This window comes from Barbus barbus (genome assembly GCF_936440315.1).
Source record: "Barbus barbus genome assembly, chromosome: 34".
In the NCBI taxonomy this organism is placed as follows: domain Eukaryota; kingdom Metazoa; phylum Chordata; class Actinopteri; order Cypriniformes; family Cyprinidae; genus Barbus; species Barbus barbus.
This window is the reverse complement of record NC_136762.1, coordinates 10,842,959-10,870,510: the sequence shown is the minus strand read 5'-3', so window position 1 is coordinate 10,870,510 and position 27,552 is coordinate 10,842,959. Positions and strand designations below refer to the sequence as shown.

At 37.8% G+C, this 27,552-nt stretch overlaps 1 protein-coding gene across 4 annotated transcripts in view; it reads left to right on the top strand.

Moving 5' to 3' along the window:
• LOC306854289 (unconventional myosin-Ic-like) overlaps positions 1-27,552 on the top strand; it is a 48,491-nt gene that overhangs the window by 8,919 nt on the left and 12,020 nt on the right. For 3 of the 4 annotated variants that reach the window (XM_079392170.1, XM_079392171.1, XM_079392173.1), the window contains 5 exons: positions 19,493-19,648; positions 19,727-19,842; positions 21,905-22,103; positions 22,598-22,678; positions 22,923-23,102. In XM_079392170.1, the coding sequence (XP_079248296.1) occupies positions 19,493-19,648; positions 19,727-19,842; positions 21,905-22,103; positions 22,598-22,678; positions 22,923-23,102 (732 nt within the window). Of the gene's footprint in view, positions 1-11,987; positions 12,219-19,492; positions 19,649-19,726; positions 19,843-21,904; positions 22,104-22,597; positions 22,679-22,922; positions 23,103-27,552 lie in introns of those variants that run through there. The other variant, XM_079392172.1, reaches the window with a different exon arrangement.

Sequence of the window (27,552 nt, the reverse complement as noted above, 5' to 3'; positions counted from 1 at the left end):
AGGAGTCACAGTTCATGGGCTCTTGCACTCTATTATAGGGAGGCATGTTTAGGAATTTTATCACATGTTGATGTTAGCGATATCGCAGCAGAGTGTGTGAAACTCTGTCCTGGCATGTTTCAGAGAGTTCAGCATCAGCATGCCTACTACACCTCATTAAAGCACCTCATTTCCCAGACATGGCAGTTGCTTCCAGACGTGGAGTGGCTCAGTTAAAAAAACCCAAGTGATTTACTATGCAAGACATGCGGTTGTAAGCTCTACCAAACAACGAAGTGTCTTCTATATGTATATATTCCTTAATTGGAAAGAATGGATGTATGATGCATGTCATTAGAATTTGAATTGTTGTCAAAGATTTTGAGCACATCAAATTGTTCAGAAATTGTTGTAGAGACATTTAACCATTACTCAGACCTAAGTCATCCAAGATGTTCATGTCTTTCTTTCTTCAGTCGAAAAGAAGGTTTTTTGAGGAAAACAATTCAGGTTTTTCTCCATGTAGTGGACTTCAATGGTAGCCAATAGGTTGAAGGTCTAAATTGCAGTTTCAGTGCAGTTTCAAAGGGCTCTACACAATCCCAGCCGAAGAATAAGGGTCTTATCTAGCTAAACGATTGGCCATTTTCTAAAAAAATTAAAAATTTATATACTTTTTAACCACAAATGCTCATCTTGCACTAGCTTGACTTCATGCTTTATGTAATTGTTGGAAAGGCCACTCGTGACGTAGGCGGAAGTACCGACCCAGTGTTTACAAAGTAAACGTGCAAAGAATGTCAAACGGCCTTTACAAAAAAAAGGTGAAACAACGATGTTGGATGATTTGATGAGGAGAAAATGAGATTGAGTTTTTCCAAAGTACACAAACGAAGAACTAACCATGTGTGTCCTTTCCAACGTGATTACATAATGCGTGAAGTAATGCATGTGCTTTGCAGAGCTAGTGCAAGACAAGCATTTGTGGTTAAAAAGTATATAAATTTTTATTTTTTTGTGAAATGACCAATGATTTTGCTAGATAAGACCCTTATTCCTCGGCTGGGGTTGTGTAGAGCCCTTTGAAGCTGCATTGAAACTGCAGTTTGGACTTTCAACCCATTGATCCCTATTGAAGTCCACTATATGGAAAAAGTCCTGGAATGTTTTCCTCAGGAACCTTAATTTCTTTGCAGCTGAAGAAAGAAAGACATGAACATCTTAGATGACATGGGGGTGAGTAAATCATCAAGTGAACCAATCCTTTAAATTAATATACACTGTCGTCCAAAGGTTTGGGATCAGTAAAAAATGTTGTTGTTTTTTTGATGGGAATTAATACTTTTGTTCAGCAAGAATGCATTAAATTGAAAGTTGCAGTAAAAGAATTTGCAAAACTGTTCCATTTGGGTAAAAATTCTGTTCTTTTGAATCCTGTTGATGGTTATATTACCATTATCTCAAAAATATTAAGCACCTCAACTGTTTCCAAGATTCAAGATTTTTTATTCGTCACATACACAATTATACAGCGTATATCCAGCAGTGAAATGTAAGTCAGGTCCGCTCCAAGGACAGTGCAATTATATAGTATACAAATATTAAGAAAAAGAAAAGTAGAAAAAATAAAAGAATAAAATAAAAAATATAAATATATATATAAATGTGCAGGTCAGTATGTTGTTGACTTAAATAGTAATATAAGAGGAATGTGCAAAAAAAGTTGTACAGGGTATTTAAATTAGGGCTGCACGATTCTTGCTGAAATGTGAATCACGATTTTTCTCCATGGGAATTGAGATCACGATTCTCACGATGGAAAAAAAAAAAAAAAACACACAGGACATTCAGTATAATAAAGTGCTGGAGTAACAAAAAATGGTCTCTTTTCTTTATTTTAGACCCCTTAAAGTGAATAATTTTAAAGCTTTAAGTTGTTGAACATAAGAGAACATTAACAATAATAAATAAAAATATTCACATTCACATGGGGCGTCGGCGTCAACGCCTCTCGATTACTTTGAATGGAGTGACGTCAAACATTGCCGAACTGAATTGTGGGTCGCTTGCGTCGCTTCACTGGCGTTGCACGCGGCAGAAGTTGAAACCTTTTCAACTTTTCAAGCGCCAACGCAGGCGTCAGCCAATCAGATCGCCTTATGCAAATACAGACGCTAGCCAATCCCGTTCATGCAGCACCAGAAAAGTATGTGATTGGCTGTTATCACTATGACGACGCGTCAGGACCAGAGCCGTTGAGAAACAGAGTTGCGACACTCCCATAGGCTTCCATAGGAACTTAGTAAAGCGTGTCATGGAGCAGCCAATAGCTCCAAACAACCGATAGTTTCAGCATTGAAGCCCATTCATTTCAGTGCTTCTCAAGCACAGTCGCCAGAAAGTTGAGGAAATTACAGTATTTTTTGCCATTTTAACGTTTACCTCTCGGAAATCTGACCAGTAGTTGTATTTCATGAAATGCGCTATAGTTCATTCCTATTTTTAGATAATATGCAGTATATGCTATATTTACAGTTAGATAACGTGGATATATTATGTAATAAAATATTTTGATGAATACAGTTGGTTGCCTTTTTTATTTTGAAGTATTTGCAAAACTTAAATTTACAATTTTTTTAATTTACATTTAGTCATTTAGCAGACGCTTTTATCCAAAGCGACTTACAATGTAGAAGCAAACAGACCAACGAAAGAGCAACAAAATACAAGTGATGTGTCAAGTCTCAGTTAGACTACCACAGTTCACATAGCAATTATTTTTTTAATAAATCTAAATAAATAAATAGAATAGAATAGGTAAGTGCTAGTATTAATTGGTCAGATGGTGGCGAAAAAGATGTCTTTAGATGTTTTTTTTGAAAATGGCTAAAACCATTTCTAGCATTTTTCTAGCATTAATTGATATTCACTTGTGTATGCATATTGTATCTTATATTTTAATATAATATTGTATTAAAATGTGAATAATAGATGACCATAGATGAAGAAATATATATTAATACAATAACACATTTTACATACTAATTAGATTTCTTATACTTTAAATAAGCATAATTTATTTCATCATTGGTCTGCACATCCACAGGAATAAGTGTAACACAAAAACACACAAAGTCATGCCTCAAGTCTCCAATCTTTATTAAGCAGTTTACACTATTTATACTTTACATACAAAGAAATGTAACCGCCTTATCCTGTGTGTTGCATTGTACTATGTTTTTACTCCTCCATAGTTAAACAAGAAAAACCCATCAATATTATTTCCATTAAACTCCACAGACAAAATGCTACTATCAGTGTATTAAACAAATTAATCAATGGACGTTTTGTGTTAATATTTGCCGGAAAATGCTGCAAGTATACCCGCTGTTGTTGATGCTGACGCCCCGTTGAAGCAGCGCTGTGCAGAATGATCACCGTATGACATCAAAGTACCGCAAGAGCGATTTGAATGCATAGAATCCGACTGCTTTCTTATAGCTCTCGTGGTACTTTGATGTCATACGGTGATCATTCTGCGAACGCGCCGTTTAGGTCTGCCGCCTTGTTACACATCACGTGAGTGACAGCGGAACGTGGCCAATGAGGGAGAGGAGAAAAGTGATCAAGATTTATGATTGATTGGTGAATTAATAGTGTTTTGTTATTGTGTGAGTGTGACCAATAACGTGTGAATGCAGCATGATCTGAATGCAGGGAAATACACGGAAGTGAATAGTCGGTTACCAGGGTGATTTGAGTCCTTGATGATTTTGACAGCTCTATTTTTGCAGCGTTTGAGGTAGATGTCCTGCAGAGAGGGGAGAGCAGACCCTGAGATGCGCTCAGCTAAGCGCACAACTCTCTGTAGTGCTTTGCAGTCCTGATTGGAGCTGTTTCCATACCACACTGAGATGCACAGTCAATACACTTTCTATGGTCCCTGAATAGAAAGTTTTCAGGATTGCTGGTAAGACCCTGAATTTCCTCAGCTGTCGCAGATGGTACTGTCTTTCCATGGCTTTCTTAACCTGTGTTTGGATGTGTGTAGTCCAAGTCAGGTTCTCTGAGATGTTTACACCGAGGTATTTTAAGCTACTCACCCTCTCCACAGGGGTCCTACTGATCATAAGAGGAGTGTAGGGCCGCTGCTGTGAATTAACCAATGTCCAAAAGTGTTTCTTTGTTCTAGGTGATCAGTGCCGATGTGAAATGTGTAAAAAGAGAAAGTAAAAGTAAATTAAAGCACAATCTGAGCGGAGCGGCCTGGACGGCGTCCGAACACAGCGGCGCCATCTTGTTCCATCATTAATAATAACAAGAAATATTTCTTGAGCATCAAATCAACATTTTAGAATGACTTCTGAAGGATCATGTGGCACTTAAGATTAGAGTAATGGCTTCTGCAAATTCATATTTGCCCTGACAGGAATAAATTACTTTAAAATATGCTCAAATAGAAACCAGTTCGATTTAATAGTATTTCATAATATTTTTACATGTTTTTTTGTTTTTTGACTTGTTTCAAAAACAGCCAATCACATCTTCTTGAAAGTTAATGTACAAGATGCTAAAAAGGGTTCAGTCCGATGCAAAAATAGCAAAAGCTCCTGCCCCTGAGTACGTAGACATAATGATTAAAATGCCCATCCCTATTATGGGTATGTCTGTATACACTCCCAGTGGGTCAGCATTAACACTGACCTAAGGTTATTTGTCCTTTTGTCCTTCCCTAAGGGAACGACTGGTATTTCATAATTATGGCTGTAATGTGTGGAATGAATGGGTGTGGTGACTCTGTGCATGAAACTGTCATGTCTGGTCAGCAGCTGGCCATCGTGCCAAATGGTCTGGGCCTGAACGGTGTGTTTGTGTGCACAGATACGTTTTGTGTTAACCTCACCCCATGACTTGCATTTTAGCCATGCAAGATAATGAAGTGATGTTGTCATGCTCAGTCACAGCTGCGATGTTGTAATAGGCTGTCTTGTCCTTTCAGTATTTTCCTTAGGGAGCAAAAGATTTTCACAATGGCATTCCAAACTGTTTGCTTCATGCTCAGGTTTCTACTTAGATTAGAAAAGATTTAAAAGAATGTTAGGACATGCTCAAATGAACCCATTACAGTACATTAATGAAGTTTTTTATTTTGTTGCATTAAGTCAAACTTTCTTGAATGTCCGGTGACCTAGTGACCTCCAGGGTTGTGCACCATTCTGAAATGAGCTGAGAATGCCTTTTAAATTCAAATTTCCATGTAACAATCAATTGTATTGGAGTTTAAGGAAGCTGAATTAAAATTTTAAACAAATTTATGCTACACTTTTTTAACTAGAAAAGTTGAAATGTTGCTTGATGGACTTTGGATCCAGCAGTTTAAGCAGAGTCCTTCAAAGGACTACTGAATTTATAATGACTGATTGTTTAAAACGCGTTTCTTCGAGTGGGACGGGTCGAGGTGAGACGGCCAAATGTAGGCCGTCGGACTTGGAAATCAGCAACTGCTCTTTGTTTTGCTAGAAAAAGTTTGATTGTTGATGATCATGGACCACTGAAGAAGTGGAAAACAATGAAATCAGGAAGGCCTGTCATTTGTATTTTGGCAGCATCCTCAAGGATTGTTATGCAAGCCATTTCCAGTGGATGTGGTGTTGAAAATTAAATATCAGCATCTCTAATTGACTGCTCAACTGCCTTGACTTATCAGAGGAAAAAATAGATATAGTGGAAAAAAATTCAGTTCATATCTTAACACATTCAAAACTAAGAGCACTCTAGACTAGACATGCATAATATATTGGTACCAATTTGATTACAAGCTGATATTAATTTTTTTTCACTTATATTGGATAGTTATTTATATAATGCTCGTTTATATTAGTTTCTAACACTAAAATTAATTTATAATATAAAACTAAATTTGCTGTTAATTTTGAATGTTTAGACAAAATACTATATAATTTTAATAATTTAACTTTTTTTCTTTTTTTTAATGAATTTTTATTGGACAGTTCAGTGAGAAAGAAAGAAAGAGAGGAAGTGGCAGTGCCATCACTGTTCCATCCTCTATCCGCTCAGCATTGGATAGAGACAGGAACCCTTGTGGGAACCCCCTGTCCCATGCTTAGAAGCATAACCTGCCCTTATAAGGTATTGTGGGTATTCTAAGATCTTGGAGGAGGAGACTTCAGGCCATAGCATTGCCAACCCAGCTGCTGTCTGAAAGCAATGGGAGATCCAGCTGGCCCTAAGCAGCGGCACTGTGCTGTGTTGTGCTCTTCTTCCAGGCCAGTCCTGGAAAACACCGGGCTGCTTGGTGGTTGGTACAGGGCTTTTGCATGAGTAAGATGTTTGGAGTTCCTGTGACGAGTACAGTCTTGTCCACTTGTACCTCATTGCAATAACTCTGGTGAGAAAAATTAAGGCTTGGATGAAGTAATACTTGTCCTTTCCTCTGCTCTTCCATTTTAACCTGTTGGATGAGGAAGAAGTGGGTGTGTCTCTGGTGGTTCCGGTTCCCGCCTCCAAACATGTTGCTCCACCCACTAGCGCTAGAAAGAGAGAGAAAAAATGATTAATGTCGTTTCACTAGAGATTTCTTGCCTCGTACACCTTTTCACCTCCGTTGGAAAGCATTGATGGATTATTTCTTCATGAAAGCTGAAGGGAATGCCAGTTTTTGCCCCCATCTGCCAAATTTTTTTCAAATATTTGATAAGTATTTCTAATTGTTTTTTTTGTATGGTATATTTTGAAACATAGAGTGGAAAAATGTGCATCCTTTTTATATAAAGAACACTGAATCCATGGGTTTTCCTAAGAATTTTAATGATTGATGTGCCATGGACTTGAGCCCGGTTTTGTGTTTTGGATGGGAAACTTTTTTCTTTTCCAGAAAACATAATTTCAGAGCCTCCAGGTTGTCGGGAAATGTGTAAGCACTTTTCAGTGGAGCGAGCAGACACTCACACTACCATGTGAGGTACTGTATGACTCAAAAAAGGCCAGATGAAGAAGGGATGAGAGGAAACGAAAGAGATAAAGCAGTGAGCTTCACTCTCTCAGTCAACATACAACTTCCTGACTTGCACGTTGCCACAGTGACCTTGTTTAGTTATATCACAATATTGATTACTACATTGTGGTGTGACAGTGATGGGTTTTCCCCATCTTTACCTCTCGCTCTTGCTGTCCCCAGTCCTGTGCTGACTGTTTAACGCCCACATTACATTCTTCTGTTCTGACATCACACACTCTCAGCTTTCCCTCTGGTTTTTTTTTCCGCCTCCATCATACCCCCCCTCCTTATGTACTGCCTTTCAAATATCAGGTCTCACAGGCGTCCACAGGGTAACCTTTCTTGGTTTATTTTCTCTGTATGTCTCTGCTTCCCTCTGCAGGTCTGATAAATGTGAAATTGTTCACGAACCGGCCCTCATCTCGTTCTCATCTTCCACTTCCCGTGATGCGTTAGGCCTTTTCCCAGTGTCAGGCATTTCTCACAACTCCCATTGCTCAAGGCTCTGACACATTAATAAACAAAGAAGGACTTTTTGTAGTTGTGTTGTGTCTTCACTACGACCATATTCACAGGGGACAGTCTTAAAGAGATAGTTAACCTAAAATTGTCTCCCTGATGTTGATTCAAACATGTTTGACTTTCTTTCCTGCATGCATTTCTGAAGATTATTCTGGCAATTGAGGGCGAATGGAAACTAGGCCTTAAAAATGAAAAAAAGGTCCATATGACTCATACTCTATTTTCTAAGTCTTCAGAAGTCATTCAGTAGCTCTCTGTGAGAAACAGACCAACAACTGAGTTGATTATTCATAGAAAATCTTAACATCCACCCAAGAAATGTATATAACTCATCATAACTTATACTTTTATTATGCTTTTTTAGTGTCTTTTTGAAGCTTGAAAGTTCCAGTCCCCATTGACTGTTATGGCATAAAGAGTGTATTCTTCAAAATTTCTCCTCCTGTGTTCTTTGGAAGAAAGAAATTTGTGGCCATTTTTGGTTAAACTATCCCTTTAAGTGATGAACAAATACAAAAAATGAAAGGAGGAACACGAAAAAGCAAACAACAACCTTCTAGAGGTGAAAAGTTCATTTATTTTAATTGTCAGCTAGAACAGAAGAGGGCTTTAAAGTTCATTCATTACACTCAGGATCTCCTCTTTGTCTTTTCTTAACCTCAACACTGGTCAGTGGATTCATTTTGTTCAAGAGTAACACGCCAATCAAAGGTCATAGCTTTGATCTTCGGTCCCTCTGTACCGTCCTCTAACCGACACAACAGTTTCTACAAATAGACCTGTCCTGGTCTGAGAGTATAAATAGGTCTGTGACAGTAGGCGGAGAGAAGGAGGGAGGGTCTGAGCGAGAGCGAGAGAAAGAGAGAAGTAGAGGAGGTGGGAACGGAATGACTACGTACAATAACCAAACATTTTCATAAGTCTCATTACACATAATTTGAATTTAAATGCCTTTCGCCCACATCATTAAGTCCTTACCAGGATCCAATTTCAAATAAATAATGTGGACAGAAGATTCTGGTCGAGAACAAAAGGGATTGAAATTTGATTTGTTTGTGCACGGGTTAATTGACTTTTCCTAAAGTGCTGGCTGGAGACCCAGAGGAGGCGAACATAGAGGAGTCCAGTGACTGAACTATGACTCATCTCTGATTCGTCAGCAGTCGGAGTAACGTGCCGGGCAGCATGTCCAGACTTTTTTAAAGAAAAATATATTAGAAAATTTAATTTACGTTATTAAATGTTTTCCCAGTGTTTCAGCCTTAAGATAAATGTTTTGGTATACAACTCTCTCACTATTTGCATACTATCCATCCTGTATATTCTGCAAGATAAGAATTTGTACATCCTGGATAACAGTATCATCCTTAAAAAGGTGCCGTATGGTCTATCCCAGGGGGGTAGGTAACGTCGGTCCTGGAGTGCCGCTGTCCTGTAGAGTTTAGCGCCAACCCAAATCAAACACACCTGAACAAGCTAATCAAGGTCTTCAGAATCACTAGGGCTACAGGCAGGTGAGGTTTTTTTCAGGGTTGGAGCTAAACTCTCCAGGACCGACGTTGCCTACCCCTGGTCTATCCTATTATTTCAGATGGCTTTTTGAAGTGTGTGTCCATAATTGGTGTATTGCCCCTTGTATAACAGTTATTGTTAAGTAATAATACATTTAGCTAGATACCATTGTTTACATAATACCTAATGGTTTTAATTTTTAGGACGCATTTTTATGATTTGGTAGTATATCTAGCATTTTTTAAAAAGGGAAATAATTAAATTATTACTTTTATTTAGCAAAGATGCAATAATTGTAATTCCATTTTAAAATATATGAAAACAGAAAAGTTACGTTAAAACGGCAACATTGAGGAAAATAAAAAGACATAGTAAAAAAATTGACCAACCTCAGACTTTTGAATGGTACACTCCTAAAAATAAAGGTGCTTCTCAATGCCATAGAAGAACCTTTTTTTATCCAAATGGTTCCATATAGAACCTTCTGTTTCACAAAAGGTTTTTTGTGGCAAATAAAGGTTCTTCAGGTTATAAAAAGGTAAGAAAGAGATGGTTCTATAAAGAACCTTTGACTGAATGGTTCTTTGTGGAACCAAAAATGGTTCTTCTGGCATCGCTGTGAAGAACCTTTTAAGCACCTTTATTTTTAAAAGTGTAGTGTAAATACAAACTAAAATGCATGTACTTTCCCCTAATCAACAAACTATGTATTTTTAGTGCATAGTAGACTGTACAATACAAATTGGGATACTGCAAGTGAGAAAATTCTGCATGTGAAAGAATGTATTCTGTAGATTAAGTAATAAAGAAAGAGGAAGTGAAGGGCAGGGGCCCTGAAAGTGGCTAATATGAGTATAAATGGGGTGAGAGCACAACAGGCATGCAGGGAAAAAAGCCAGTTTCCATTACTGATTTCCCACGGATGCCATTTGATCACTTTAAGTAATAGAACGCCCCACATAACAAAACCTCAGAGTGTTTGTTTCTCTGCCAGAAGGCCATGTGAGGATGTGACTTTGAGCACAGAGACTGTTGTAACCCTCTTTAACCTGTCTATGTTTAACATAATGGACAATGCCTTATGCCATTTCTTAAAGGATTAGTGCATTCAAAAACAAACTATTCATGTTTAAACTCGTATGATTTTCTTTAATATGTGGAACACAATAGAAGATATTTTACAGAATGTCCAAGCTGCTGTTTGTCATACAAAAACACATATTCAAGAGACTGAATAACTGAATAAATAAATGAGGAAATGTAAGTGATAAAACAAAAATACTGCACAAAATAAGTACATAAATGATCCAGTGGAGAACTTATAATTATTAAGGACTCATAAATGTATTCATTGATTAAAAGTATATTAATCGAAATACATTCATTATTGCAGATTTATTACTTCATATGCTTTTGTTGTTGGGAAGAAACAGCATGAAAATTCTTCAAAATTCTCTTTTCACATGGGAAGTAAAAACTTGCATTTTAAATATCAGCTGTTTCTTTAAGGTCTGTCTATCTCTATCAGGAGATAGAAGTACAGTAAGGTGGAGCGCTAACAAATTGCCCTATTGCCCGTGATTAAAAGATGGCAGTAAGACAGCTTTTGAAAGATGGATCAAAGCGACCCTGATCAAACAATGGGACGATTTAGAAACCGATGTTTATTTATCCTGTTTCTTAGACAACCATTGTAATCCATTGACTGCAGCCACTTGTCATAAATTCATAGTTTTACTAGTACACACACACTGTTAGAAAGGTGTGCGCACAATGAGCAGATTGCAAGCAAAGCTATAATGCCTAACATATGACATACTTCTGACTTTCCCTGTGCTCCTTATACCCTAAACCTGTAATGTCAGTGTTCCCAGAGAGAAAGAGAGCAGCTCACACTGTCTGGAAAATATTACTCCGATTCCAACAGGCGGGGTCTCTGATTATGTTGGCATAAGTGGGAAAGGGAGCGAGCGAGAATGAGAGATTGATAGGCCCGAAAGAACAGAGGAGGATTTATACGACTCACACGGTGTGGAATGCTGCAAGCCTATATTTTGCAACATCTATTAAATCCAGAGCATTTCTCTAAGCTTCTCTGTGCACAATTGTTATTTGGAGTGCCCAGTAGAGGGCACTGCTCTGTTTGTGGGCAGTAGTAGTGACCTTGGTAAAGGTTTTACCTGAGTCGTGTGTGTGTGTGTGTGTGTGTGTGTGTGTGTGTGTGTGTGTGTGTGGACTGAACAGGTGGTGTGTTGTGAGAGAAGAGAAAATGGGGTGTGGCTTAATACATGAACTCTTTGTCATACACCCAAAAGACTCCCTAAGTGCTGAAGCACAACCATTTTTCAGAGCTTTTTGGGGATTATTTGCAGAGCACTTTTGTAAGACTTTCTCAGTTGTGTAAATATTGCAATTTTCTATCTGTTTCTGTATCTGTTTATCAAACAGATACTACAGTTGTAAATCAACCGTACATTAAGGTGATACGCCTGTGACGTCAGGTCATATACTCATAAAGCATACCACCATAAGTGAGTTTGACCTGTTCACTGTGTTTTTGGCCCATTTTTCTTCCTCCGGCAACTGAGCCAAGTTTAAGTGCATCAATCTTACCTCCTTGACGGATGCCTATCTGAAATCTGCCTCAAATCTGCTTCAGCATGCACTGGGGCAGCAGGAAAGGAGGAAAATTCACTTGGCGTAATCACTAGCTATATTTCATCCAACATACAATGCTAGTTGCAGTAAGAGCTCCCGATCTCCTTATTCCTCCTGTCAGCACAAGCTGGAGTGTTCATATGCTGTTTCTTAGTTGTGTTTTTTTTTGTAATATTAGCTAAAAGAGGCCACAGGCTGGTGTTTAAGGACGGGCACATGCAGGGCTACAGAGGGGATGGAAAGTTTGAGAGGGGGAGTGTGTCACTTTTCAGAAGGACTGACTCGTGCCTCTGCAGGCAGTAAGAGGGGGGAGAGAGGGAGTGAGAAAGAGAGAGAGACGCAGGGAAGGAGAGGAAAGTTAAAGCTGAAGAAATGGCAGCTGGGACGCTCCCACACATGGTGCAGAAGAAGTTGAAATAACAACAAACTCGGCACACTTTCTTAAACGAGAGTGTTTTGGAAATACTTAAAATTCATATACTTCCAGTAACAAGCTGGGAAGACTGGAAAGATGAAGTATCGAGGCATGGTAAGAACCACAGCATGCTCCATACTAAACAAAAGCAGCTGGGAGATTTCTGCAGTGTCAGTCAGGGTCTTATGAAAGTGAAATATCATGTGGTTCTGGACCAAAGCTGTCAATTTATTTTGTGTTTAGATTATGTAATGATTTGCTAGCACAACTGGAATGCAAGGTTTACAGGGAATCGTAGATTTTGTATGATTTTATCCTGATTTTGCAGGCATTCACAAAATGGATTTGTATAATATACAATTCCGATAACTAGAGAGTAGGGTGGTCATGAATTATCTATCTATCTGTCTGTCTGTCGTATACAAACATGTATACATAGGTGGTGTTTGTGTATTTAGGTAAATGTTGTGTAAATTTAGATAAATTCATAATTCACCACACACACAAAAAATAAATTAATTAATACAAAAAAATAAATAAAGTGTCTGTGTGAGGAAAAAAAATACCAATTTGGAACTTTATATGAAAATTATTTTATACCAATTGTACATTAACACTGTGATCTAAAAAATTATAATTATAGTATTTTATACAAATTTTATAAAGTAATTTTAGTACCTGAGGTGTTAAACTGAAGCACATTTGTATAATATTCTGCATATTACAAAATATTCTGTATACAGCAATTATGCATTACCCTAGGTTGTTCATAAGAATGAGTTACTTAAGCAGTGCAGGCATGAATATCAGCTGATATATAATCGCTCATGTGGTATATAGTGAAATAGTCATATAAATGGTGAAAACCACTTTTCCTCTGAAAAGAAGGTTTTGGAGTTTGTCTATCCTATCAGGCGCTGATCCTATCTTGGGACCCTCTTTCATGCCGGACATTCTGAATATCAGTTTGTGTGTTTATGCCATAGTGTCATCTCACAGTGAAGCAATCTCTGGCTTTGAACCAGCAGCAGTCACTCTTGAATTCCAGGCTAGAAAGAGAGTGAGAGAGATAATGAAACTGGCGTCTGTCATCGGGCCATTCCATCCTGCTACATTTCTTCATGTCTCTGTCATCCGCGACCGTCCTCCGAAAGCCAACAGAAACTTCAAGAACAAGCACTCAAGATTAAAACCTCATTTGTATGAGTTTTAGGATTCTGAGGCCTTTCACCTTCCACCCATTCAATGTTACGAGTGTCGTTTGTAGAGCATCATTTAACATTCAAATAAACACCTTGCTGTCAGCGATACTTTAGATGTGATCTAATTTCGGCACTTTTCATCATAGGCAAATAACTGAATGGCTGACAATAGATTTATGGTATCTGGTGCAGTTTCGCTTGAGAGTCCACTGAATTGCTAAACAGCTGCACCGCTCACAGGAAGAGTCAGATCTCAGACAGAGGAAATTAAGTTTACATAATGACATGCTGCTCGGAACGACTGAGGAGATGTGAGATACCCTATCCTGAGATATTGGGGAAGGCCATAGCTATATATTTATATGTGATTGCGTGATAGACGCTGTAAGAAGGAAATACTGTGGCAGTCCAGTAAGCAGTTTACACTTCTCCCGAATCGTGCTCTTCAAATGCCCTCTGGACATGAATGCCTTGCATTGTCTGGACAGGCTGGAATGAAAGATAACTGGTCATTTTATATCTTCTCCAAGTCAAAAAGTAAGTGTGAGAAGTTCAGCATGTGGAGGGGGTGCAAATCTTCACCTGTTTTGGCAGAGCCAGTCACACCTGTCTGTCAACTTTCCCCCTGAAGTTTGACCGCCACCAGCTGACTTTCCAAACCAACACAGCCCCTTTAACACAAGGGCAACCATCGACTCAGCAGACCGGCGTGAATTACAATGCCACCCATGGAATTTCTCACCATCTGTGTGGCAGTAATTAAAGGAGCATTGTAAGACGACATCTTTGAATATTTATTGATGAATATGGCTAATTAGAGAATGATATAATGTGGTGCGCAGCAAAGCCCATGCTGGGGTCTTTGTACAGCTTTTTAGCATGTTTTAAGTACTTACAAGTGTTTCATTGTCAATTTCATGACTATGAGCAATCGCAGGCATGCAAAATAGGGGCAAAAAAAGTTGTATTACATTTGGAGAAGTGCTAAAAATGTTTTTTCCCCTGACCATCTGCATGAAACGAAGCTGCAGGAGTCTAATCTTTTTACACTTCTCTTCAAAAAACAAGATATCCCACACTTCTCACACATGTCCACGTGTCATTGCACGGTGAAGCCTTTTTTAATTTATGGGTGTAGTATTAGTAGTAGCAATGGCTGTATATATAATGTTTATATTCATATTCATAATAATTTAAGCCTCAGGCATGGGTAAACTGATAAAAGCTGGCGAAAATAAACAATGTAAGGTAGTAAATAGTTCTTAGGACTGTTTTAATATATTCCTAATATAAAAAAAGCAAAAGTTGACTTTTTGTAGTTTTATTTAATCTGTTGGTACAGTAATATTGACCATACTTGAAGAAACACCTTTATGCATTCATCGTTGTTTTTAATGTTACTGTGCCTCTCCACAAGTCTGGGTGTCTCCACCCCTTGTTCTTTCCTGAGGAAAGAAGAGAGAGGTAACAAGTGAACCAGATGACTCGATCAGGATGGAAACAGTTGGTAACCTCAAAAGCTTAAAATCATAAGCAAGCAGACAAGATGTGCTTTTCTTCTCCACCATTCTCCACTCTTCCTGGTCAGAAGGGGAGGAGCGCATGACTATGCTCTGGATATCTAGGAATGTGCCCTTTATCCACTGCCTTCATTAATTATGAAATAAATGCACAATACGTTCTTCTCTTCTTCATCATTCTCAGGTTATATCTGGAGTTGTTAACTGGACAGAATCGCTGACTTGTCCTTAGAGAAATTAAATACTGAGTGTTTTTTTTGCACATTCAAAAATCAGTCTTTGTAATCAAAGCTCTGGTCCCTATTCGTCTGTTTCCGAAGACTGCTATGTCTTCTTGCAATGTGAGAAGTGCTGACGAAGGCAGCTCGACTCTGCAGATCTCCCTGACACAGCTCTGTTCACAAGAGCCCAGCGAATCAGTAGGATGTTAGAAGGTCATGCGAAAGGCAATTATTGTTCACAAAGAACAAACCGCTCCCTCTTCGATCTTTCTTTTCAGAGGAGGTTAGAGTGAAATGGAGAGTGAATAATTTGCCCACGGTCCTGTATACAGCTTTTCAGTACGTTGTTTGCAGAGCAGGATTTGGAAAAAGTGAGGACATGGTAAAGGCACGTAGCTTGCCTTATAGACCTGCATGCATGGGGAAGGAGACTAGGACCAGGGGTGGGAAAGAAATGTCAGGAAAGCAAATCTATAAAGAAGAACAATGCCATAATAGAACCTGTTTCTGGAGAAAGTACCATAGGAAGGGGTCTTGGGGGGGCAAGGGTCTCCTTTCTGATTATGGCATATTTATTGTTCTAAACGAATTGTTAGATTTTTTTATATTGGCTTTTGGCAGCTCTCAGTGTTTTACATCTAGGTGATGCACAGGTAATAACATGCACAAAGAGTCCAAAGATCCTTGTATGACCTTGTTATCCAATTAAATTCATTTCAATATTTTACTCTACATGCTTATTTTCTGTATTTTTAATTTTAAAATTAGATTAACTTTGCAGTCATCTGATGCTCACTTAGTGTTAGTTCACCCAAAAATGAAAATTCTCTCCTTAACTCCTCACCCTCATGTTGTTCCAAACCCGTAAGACCTTTGTTCATCTTCGGAAAACAAATTACCACAAACAAGGCCGAGAAAGTTAGCACGGACATTGTTAAAGTAGTCCATGTGACATCAGTGGTTCAACTGTAATTTTATGAAGCTGCGTGATTACTTTTTCTGCGCAAAGAAAACAAAAATAGCAACTACTTCTCTCCTGTATCATTGCTGTTGAACCACTGATGTCACATGGACGATTTTAACGATGTCCTTACTACCTTTCTGGGCCTTGAACATGTCAGTTACATTGCTTTCTGTGCAGGGTCGGAAAACTCTCAGATTTCATCAAAAATATCTTAATTTACGTTCTGAAGATGAATGAAGGTCTTACTGCTTTGGAACGATATGCAGGGGAGTAATTAAGGACAGAATTTTCATTTTTGCGTGAACTATCCCTTTAAAGTTAATTTTTAAAAGCACTAATAATTTAATAACACTGTTAGATGTAATCTTTTACATGTATCAAAATAAATATATCCATTTTTCAAGCTGTGTAATATAATGTGTAGTCTGAATTTCCAAATAATTTATTTGGCTATAAAAAATAGTATAGAACTGTTTTGTCAATTGGTGGCCATAACATGAAAATAATTATCTCCTCAAAAAGTAGATATTTAATTAAAGGAAAAGCTGTCTGCATTATGCAAGTGTTGCAGATCTGTATTATACAAGTGTCTTGGAGTACAGTAGCTCCAGTGGAAATGATCTGTCAAAGGGCAAGACATATTATGCTTGACCTAGCCAGCAAATGATGTCATTGTCTGTCTAGCCAGCGTGTTTAGTTTTGATTATGACTCCACCACCATTTATTAACTGTCAGTTCTGTGTGACTGCAGTCAAATATGCACACAAATGAAGAGAGACAAACAAGTACATGTGATTAAGAAAAGTGTGCAGTATGTTGACTGGACACTTTTCTGATTTGGTTTTCAAATCTGATCTGTGGGGCTGAGTGTCTGCACTCTTATTTGTTTAAATCAAATATGTACACTACCGTTCAAAAGGTTGGGGGTAATAAGATTTTTTTAAAGGTTTTTGAAAGAAATCTCTTGTTCAAGGATGCATTTATTTGATAAATACAGTGAAAACTTTATTAATTTCAAATAATAGTTTTGTGGAAACCATGTTTTTTTTCCCAAGATTCTTTGATAAATAAAAAAAAGGATCTTTACTGTCACTTTTGATCAGTTGAATGCATCCTTGCTGAATAAAAGCTTTAATTTCTTCTACTGACCCCAAACTTTTTAATGGTAGTGTATGTTCAGTATAGCCTATATAAATATTAAAACAGATTGAAAAAAATCCCATATATTTAGACTGTAAGAGGGACTCTGGCATATCTAGAGAAAATAATAGAAATATAATTAATTTTTTTTTTTTTTTTTTTTTACTTAAGCCAGTAATTAACCACCTAGCAACCACATAGCTATGCACTATCCACTCTAAACACCTTGGCACTGCTTATATATTTTATATTTTTTCATGACATCAAATAAGCGTTTTGTCCTAAATGACAAAAACACTTGAATTTTGATCTGGTTCTTATTTAAACACACAATACATTGCATTTAAATGTGGTTTGTGTCTGATTTGTGAAAAGCAAATTCCATGTGGTTGTTTGCTGATTGCACGAAACCAGATTTGAGCTCGATATGCAAAACCGGCCTAATAGGGAATGAGAGCGCAACGCACGGCCATGGTAGACTTTCAGAGATGGTGCTGCACTGTTGGTGCATTCAGCAGGCTGATGGAATTGGGAATGAAGTCACTTCCTGGCACTACACTTGTCGACTGTTCCCACTCGCTTATGTTTTTCATTCGGCTTGTTTTTTTCCCACTGTTAGCCTCCCTCGCTCTCGGTTCTGTTGTAGTTGGTGTGCATCAAGTTAATTAAAGTGCTTGCTCAGGTGTGCTGTATGTGTCTCTCTCTGTCTCTTCCTCCAGGGGACGGCCACTGCTGTGTCAATAGCAAAACAACAGCCATAGCAGCTGGTGCCTTCACACAATGTGACTGTGTGTGTTTCAATGCATAATCACGCATTTGTTCATCTGAGTGTGTTTGTGTGTAAGTGCGCTTTTCTGTTTCAAGCTAGGAATCGTCACCCATAGTCCTCTTTATCAGGATTACAGACATCAGATGACAAGTGACCTGCTAGAATTTAGTACATTTGTGTGTCCTACTAGTTAAAGAACATCTCTGGTTTAGAATCGACAGCTAAAGTTGTTTCGACACCATGGATTTGTCAAACATTGGGAATCTAATGCGGAAAACGCAGGCCTCCATTGTGGAGAAGAGTTATATCTTTAAAAATACAGATCTGGTAATAGATGTGAGTATGACTGTGTTTCTGCTGTACCGGCACACTTGGGTTTGGGTGGAGTTTGCACTGATGGAGTTAAAGATGTGGTTTAAGTGTGAAAATTGATGGTTTACAGTGTCTTGTTGGTTTGTTAAAGTGATGTAATCAAGCAAATGATGTAAAACAGCATTGTACCCTTATAAATAGTACTGTGGTGATGCTATTAAGCAATGATGGGATCAGGTGGTAATACTGTGGTATTTGAATATAGTACTTAATGAGAATCGTATTTTTATATAACAGTGTTTATACGTTACTTCCAGGAGTATCTTGTAGCTATTGTGACTTGTGCTTTTTGGTTTAAATATATAAAAATTAAAACAGCAAAAACTAAAAGGAGTTGATTTAAATGCAACAAGGTCGTATTAAATTATTTGAATTATTAAAAATAAAGGTCACAATGAAGCAAATTAGCATGTAAAATAAAATATCTAGTTATTAACCAGTCCAATATCAATTAATATTGATAAATTAAAAAAAATCTAATCTAGGCTAAAATCCAATATAGTGCCATTGTTTGTCAGAAGGTTTTTAAAATAAATCTCTTATTCTCACCATGGTTGCATTTATTTGATCAAAAATACAGTGAATATTAATAGTGTTACCTTATTGAAACATTTTATTATTTAAAACAACTGCTTTCTGTTTGAATATATTTTAAAATGTAATTTATTCTTCACTTTTTTATGTGTCCTTGCTGAATAAAACTGTTAATTTCTTGCAAAAATATTTTTTACTGACCCCAAACTTTTGAGGGTCAGTAAAACTTATGGTGTATCTTGCTTTGCTAGCTGTATAGTAATTGTAAGCAAGGTAAATGTCTAAAAATGTCTGTGGTATTACTGTGGTACCTTATCAAAAAAGTCAAAGTAGTACTTTTAGAGTTTCAGAGTATTAATTGTAGCTTAAAATTGTGTTTGACACAAATCCACTGTTTTATATCGTGACATTTTGTTCACAAGGGTATTCAGTGAGAACTCTTTCATACGAATGCTTTAAAATAAAAGCTGGGTTTCAAATGAGCTGAACTCTGTGTGTGTTATGAATTGGGAGGGGTCATGATGGAGTGGTTGAGTTTATTCAAGGCTCTCCAGAGGGCCTTGACATAGTGTGTGTGTTGCAGTGTTTATATATCACCTCACGCTGCTCTGTGTCTGGAGGGTGGAAGTGTGACTCTGTATCTCACTTCTGCTCTTTCTCTGTCAGGCTGTGGGCAGTGACGGAATCCGGGTCATGATGGAGAGTGCCCTGACAGCCAGGGACCGGGTGGGCGTGCAGGACTTTGTCCTGCTGGAGAACCACACCAGCGAGGTGGCGTTCATCGAGAACCTCCGCAAGCGCTTCAAGGAGAACCTAATTTATGTAAGAGCTGTTCTACCGGTTCTATTCACTCTTAAAGCTCAAAGCCCAGAGTACTGATCTGATCTCTTCCTGCCACAGACGTACATTGGCTCAGTGCTGGTGTCCATGAACCCCTACAAAGACCTGGAGATCTACACTAAACAGCACATGGAGCGATACAGGGGCGTCAATTTCTATGAAGTCTCACCTCACATGTAAGCCATCAGCAACAAGTCATTATTACCCACAATTCTGCTCTCTTCTGTTACGCAGATTAGTCCAGTGGGATGGCTAATAGTTTCTAATGTTTTTTTGTTTTGTTAAATCAGGAACAGTTGGCGGATTTGCCAAACATGTAAATCCTTATGATAGTTGTAGTCCTTATTTAGCAACCACAGTTTATTATTTTAAATAGAGCAGCTTCAGAACTCACATTTGAGGCAGTGGTCGACTTGCATATAGTCAAGGGTGATATATCGACCAATGTTTGGCATTTTTAATCATCGGCGTCAGCAAGTTTTTTGGGGGTTTTTTTGGCCTGATGTGTCAGTAGCGGGACTTTTATTTTGACAGCACCAAACACTACAGCCAATTGGATGTGAACAGGAGAGTTCACCTGTCACTGCACACTGGATGAAACCCTTGATTTCAAACTAAGCTGTACTATTTCCAGTTATCCAGTTATTTATTTGGAAAAAAACAGTCTTTCCAGAATTCTTTTTTTATTAATATTTTTATTAATAATTTCTTTACCTGTGAAAAATATTATAATATCATAACAGAATCATAAAGTTTCCATCTAAAATAAATCGATTTTACAAGTTCAAACATTTTTTTTTATTCATTTTCAAATTATTTATTTCTTGATTTTTTTTATTTATATTTTTTTAATATTAAATAAAATAAATATGCATTTCACAAAATGTGGATGTTATATAATTACTAAAATGCCATAAATCATGAGAAATTCCAGAGGAAACCAATGGCTCATAAAAACGCATTCTCTTTCACATTTTAGGATCACCAAAATGTCAGTTTCTGTTGATTACTCATTATTAAATGCAAATTGCATTAAATATGTATTAATATTAAATATGTGAAATGCCTAAACCACATTTTAATGTACTTGGTGGAGCTTGTTTATATACCTTGTTGTCTTCTGTTAGTGAAGAGGAAATTCCCTTGGAATATCTGTGAGGAATGTTGAGTACTATAAACTGAAGTTATGCTACAATCATAACACGCATAGACTCTTATCTGTAAGGTTTATGTGTGTGTGGCAGCTTTCAGGTATCCAGAGGGTTAAAGTGAAGTATTAAGTTGTAGTTCATCCAAAGCGGACTGTACACCCGCTGTACCATTGTGTTCATCTTACACTGATAACAGATGTGTAAAAGTGATGAAAGCATTATCTCAGCCCTCATACAGGCTGAAAAAACACTGAGCCTCTCTGGTGTAACTCTGCTCTTTCCTCATGAAAATCATTGGCAACTCCATCCTCACTGGGCTTTTCCACTGTTTGCACAACAATGTTACTGACACCTGAATGTCCATTTAGGCTCTACCAAAGGAATGTGTTATTTTAATGCTACCAGAAAAGGAAGCAACATTGCACATACATTATAAGACCCAGAGAGATTATTAGAAATATTAAGGGCTGCATTTTAATTAAATACATGTACTGCAATAGAAATAATAACTTAATAGAATAACTAAGTAAAAATAATAAATATTTTAAGTGTTATAAATATTAATTCAATATTTTAATTGTAAATTTTTTATTGTATTTTAATTCTTTTTATTTAATTTTGATTAAATTTTAAATTCATCCATAATCTTAATTTTTATATACAATTTTTAATCTATAATATTTTATCTACCTATTATTATTGTTGTTGTGTATTGTTTGTGTGTATTTATTATTATTTGTGTGTAAACTTTTAATGCAAATATTAGCAAAAATTCTCATACAAAAATGAAGAAGCAGTAATATTACTCTTGATTTTTATTAATTTATTCCAATTTTTGTTTTATTAATCTGTCCTAATTATTGTATTTGGTTAAGTGAATTCAAGAAAATGATTTAAATTAAAATGCTGAAAATTAAAATAATTTATATAAGTATTTAATTTTTGTTTTTCTACTTAATTTTATCTACTTAAATTAACATTTATTATTGTTGTTGTATTTTTTTACATAATCTTTGTTTTGATCAAAATAATTTATTAAAAATAATTGTCATTTGTTAAAATACATAACCAAGCACTCCCTATACAGTTATGCTGTGGCTGATAATGCGTATCGCTCCATGCGGACTGAGAGACGGGACCAGTGCATCCTCATCTCAGGTGAGAGTGGTGCTGGCAAGACCGAAGCCTCCAAAAAGGTTCTGCAGTACTACGCCATCACCTGCCCTGCCAGTGAGCACGTGCAGACCGTCAAAGATCGCCTGCTACAATCCAACCCTGTGCTGGAGGTAAACATGTACACAGCACATCTAACCCCACATGTTTCATGACATACAATTTCACTAATCTCCAAATGCCAGCGTATAGTGGTGAGATCAGTACGGGCTGTTATTGTTGCCCTGGGCTGCTGTCAAATAGGAAAAATTCTCCAAATGACTCTCAACGATGCCAAGGAAAAGATGTCGAGTTTATTCTGAGCAGTTTGTAGTCCTGGTAAACTTCTCCAGTAATTATACGCCACTGTTATTATCTGTGCGATAAAGACTGGCGCATACATGAAGGACGTCTAAAAATGGGAAGACCAACGGAAGTAGCTCAGACGGCCATTCTGCCAGATGTTTTGCAGATGTGGTGCTTCCCTGTAAACTAGCAGTGTGTGCACATCTTGAAAAGCGTGTGTATAATCGCGTTTGTCTAAAATTTTATCGCTTGTTTTTCTGTACTTGGAATATTCATCAATTTTCCTTCCCATTGTTTTTGGCCATTGTTTTTCTTCTCTCAGGCCTTTGGAAATGCGAAAACTTTACGAAATGACAATTCCAGTCGCTTTGGGAAATACATGGACATTCAGTTTGACTTCAAGGTTAGTTCACTCATATGTTATTATTACAATATTATTGTCATTAAATGATCATCAAACAAAGCTCACGTCTCAATTGCTGTGATACACCTTTACCCTTACAATGCTCTCCTTGGTTTTGGGATTTGGCTGCATCCACCTGTGTGTTTACGTGTTTGTGTGTCTGTGACTTTATGCGTGTTTGCATGCGTGTCAGAAACCCGGTATTATCCCCTTTGCTTCTCCCTTTGGGTGTTCCCGTTGGCAGGGTGCTCCCGTAGGAGGTCACATCATTAACTACCTGTTGGAGAAATCACGTGTCGTGCACCAGAGCCATGGCGAGAGGAACTTCCACATCTTTTATCAGCTTATCGAGGGAGGAGATGATGATCTGCTGAGGAGGCTAGGACTGGAAAAGAACGCCCAGCAGTACCAGTATCTGGTGAAGGTGAGACAGACCTCACACTCTTGTTATGAATACAGCAGATGTCTGAGGCCTAAAGAAAACCGTACGTTTAAGAAAGAGCTGTTAAAACACATGCTTCAGCCACACTAGGTCGTCATGCTGGTCAAGTAGGCCATTCCGTTTCTGTCATCTCACCATTAATAAATAAAGCCTGTCTCCACCTCAGAGTAAAAAAATAAATATGTAATTATAACATTGTCTTCTACTTGTGACTTTTTACACTTTAATCTCTGCTTCTGTCTTGCAATGTGACGTTGCGTCTCTCAAAGTGGTTTTACAACCCCAATTCCAGAGAAGAATCTCTGATTTGTTAATTCTCTTTAACTTTTATTTAATTGACAAAAGTACAAAGAAAAGCTTTCCAGAGTTTTCACTGACCAACGTAAATGTATTTTGTAAATATGAACACATTTAGATTTTGATTGCTGCAACATACTACAAAAAAGTTGGGACAGAGGTACGTTTAACTCTGTGTCACATCAACTTTCCTTTTAATTACAATGTTTTAGTGTTTGGGAATTGAGGATACTAATTGTTAAAGTTTTGCAAGCAAAATGTTTGTCCAGTCTCACTTGAAACAAGGCAAAAACTGCCATCCACTGTGATTGTCGTTGTCTGATTCTCGTTGTCTGATTAAATGGCAGAGGTTTTCTGAACTACTCCTGAGCCCATGTGGCTATATTTAGCACAGCAGCATGACGCTTTCTTATGCAATGCCATCTGAGGGCTCAAAGGCCATGCACATTCAGGTTTCCTGCCTTGACCTACATGTACTGTGATTTCTCTGGATTGATTCCCTGAATCTTTTCACAATATTATAGTTGGTGAAAGACCTAAATTCTTTGCAATTTTGCATTGTGAAATGCGATTTTTGATTTGTTTGACACTTCTCTCACGAAATTTGGCACAAAGTGAAGAGCCATGATCCAGCTTTGCTTGCAAAGTTTGAGATGCTCCTTTTATACCCAAACATGATACCCTCACCTATTACAAATTCACATGCTTACTGTGAACCGTTTCAAAACAGTTTAATGTAGATACTCTATACAGTCACTGGTCTCATCTCTCATACTGGTCACTGGAAGTTCAACATGGCACCTCATGGCAAAGAACTCTCTGAGGATCTGAAAAAAAGAATTGTTGCTCTACATAAAGATGGCGTAGGCTATAAGAAGATTGCCAAGACCCTGAAACTGAGCTGCAGCACGGTGGCCAAGACCATACAGCGGTTTAACAGGACAGGTTCCACTCAGAACAGGCCTCGCCATTGTCGACCAAAGAAGTTGAGTGCACATGCTCAGCGTCATATCCAGAGGTTGTGTTTGAGAAGTAGACGTATGAGTGCTGCCAGCATTACTGCAGAGGTTGAAGGGGTGGGGGGTCAGCCTGTCAGTGCTCAGACCATACGCCGCACACTGCATCAAATTGGTCTGCATGGCTGTCGTCCCAGAAGGAAGCCTCTTCTAAAGATGATGCACAAGAAAGCCCGCAAACAGTTTGCTGAAGACAAGCAGACTAAGGACATGAAGGGGTGGGGGGATGTCCTGTGGAACCAAGGGGTGGAACCATGCCCTGTGGTCTGATGAGACCAAGATAAACTTATTTGGTTCAGATGATGTCAAGCGTGTGTGGCGGCAACCAGGTGAGGAGTACAGTCAAGCATGGGGGTGGGAGTGTCATGGTCTGGGGCGGCATGAGTGCTGCCGGCACTGGGGAACTACAGTTCATCGAGGGAACCATGAATGCCAACATATGTACTGTGACATACTGAAGCAGAGACTGGGCCGCAGGGCATTATTCCATCATGATAACTACCCCAAACACACCTCCAAGACGACTACTGCCTTGCTAAAGAAGCTGAGGGTAAAGGTGATGGACTGGCCAAGCATGTCTCCAGATCTAAACCCTATCGAGCATCTGTGGGGTATTCTCAAACGGAAGGTGGAGGAGCGCAAGGTCTCTAACATCCATCAGCTCCGTGATGTCGTCATGGAGGAGTCGAAGAGGACTCCAGTGGCAACATGTGAAGCTCTGGTGAACTCCATGCCCAAGAGGCTTACGGCAGTGCTGGAAAATAAGTGTCCACACAAAATATTGACACACTGGGCCCAATTTGGACATTTTAACTCAGGGATGTACTCACTTTTGTGGCCAGCGGTTTAGACATTAATGGCTGTGTGTTGAGTTATTTTGAGGGGACAGCAAATTTACACTGTTATACAAGCTGTACACTCACTACTTTACACTGTAGCAAAGTGTCATTTCTTCAGTGTTGTCACATGAAAAGATATAATAAAATATTAACAAAAATGTGAGGGGTGTACTCACTTCCGTGAGATACTGTATATAAAAATTATGAAAAAAAAGCATTTTTTTGGTGAACGCAGTAGGCAGAAAGCCAAGCACAGGTGACGCACCATTCCTGCATCCGCGCGACCGCTTGCACATTATGTTTGCAGCTGAATGCATATGATCATAATTGATGGACAACTATGCCCATGAAAAGACATCAGAAATCCAGCGCCGAGAAAATAAAAATAAAAAAAGATGAAGCCCGTGCATCACTTTCAGGTACATTGATAATCCTGTGAAACCTTTTTGATTGTTGACGTTAATAACGTGTTTTAATGTCGGTAATAATTTAACCCGCAACAACGCATCTAATATTCTCTCTTGAGTTTCCATGTTCCCTTACGACAGTTAGCCATGGTTTTACTACGAATAAAACCAAAAATCACGGTTCTTGTAGCCATAGATGGTAACCACAAATTAACCATGGTTTTGTTACTTCAAAATGAAGTATTAAGATATATTTTTTGTGGTTATAAAAACAGACCTAAGCCAACAACAGCCTTTAAAATTAATTAAAATGCATTATAGAAAACAATGAGGCAATAATGATTGGTTAATTAATAATCATATGGTTTCTTTGAATAATACTGTTGAAATGCATAATGTAATACAAAATAAACAATTTATGTACATTACATATTATTACAAATGCCTGTAAAGGGTGCCGAATGCCTGGTAGTTGCTGCTGTTACACTGTTACAGGACGATTAAGTCCTTGTTTAATATTGGCCAAACATTTAGGCTAATTCAAATTGCCACTTAATCTTTAGTTTTTGGCCACCTTTTGCGATGGAAATGCTACAACCTCTATAATTTCTTCAACAGAAACATGTGGACATCACAACCGTCACAAAAATTAACCATGTTTTTTCGTACTAAAACTAAGTAGTTTTCTTTTGCGAGATTTCTGAATGCTAGAGACTATAAAATCAATCAGAAAACTGTATTAATAAAATAATAGCCATAGGTAACTGTCTAGAGCTACAATTGTAATTTGTAAATAGGCTAATACAATTTAATTACCATTTATTTACTTTTATATTTTATTAAAGTAAAAAAAGTTAATTTTTTTTTTTTTTTTACATCCATAATTTTGGGGGAGGGAACACAACAATACAATTCTGCTTAGGGCACCCATTTGGCCAGCAGCAGCCTTGATTCTATAACATTTTCCCTTTTATTTTGGCTCTGTCCCAACTTTTTTGGAGTGTGTTGCAGCCATCAAAATCAAAATTTGTTCATATTTACAAAATACTTTTACGTTGGTCAGTGAAAACTTTGGAAATATTTTCTTTGTACTTTTGTCAATTAAATAAGTTAAAGAGAATTAACAAATCACAGATTCTTGATTTTATTGCGTTGTACAAAATGTCCCAACTTCTCTAGAATTGGAGGTTGTACAGGTGCTGGTCATAAAATTAGAATATCATGAAAAAGTTTATTTATTTCAGTAATACCATTCAAAAAGTGAAACTTGTATATTAGATTAATTCATTACACACAGACTGATATATTTCAAATGTTTTTTTCCTTTAATTTTGATGATTATAACTGACAACTAATGAAAGTCCCAAATTCAGTATCTCAGAAAATTAAAATATCAATTAAGACCAATGCAAAAAAAATGATTTTTAGAAATGTTGGCCAACTGAAAAGTATGAACATGAAAAGTATGAGCATGTACAGCACTCAATATTTAGTTGGGGCTCCTTTGGCCTGGATTACTGCAGCAATGTGGCGTGGCATGGAGTCGATCAGTCTGTGGCACTGCTCAGGTGTTATGAGAGCCCATGTTGCTCTGATAGTGGCCTTCAGCTCTTCTGAATTGTTGGGTCTGGTGTATTGCATCTTCCTCTTTACAATACCCCATAGGTTTTCTATGGGGTTAAGGTCAGGCGAGTTTGCTGGCCAATCAAGAACAGGGATACCATGGTCCTTAAACCAGGTACTGGTAGCTTTGGCAGTGTGTGCAGGTACCAAGTCCTGTTGGAAAATGAAATCTACATCTCCATAAAGTTGGTCAGCAGCAGGAAGCATGAAGTGCTCTAAAACTTCCTGGTAGACAGCTGCATTGACCTTG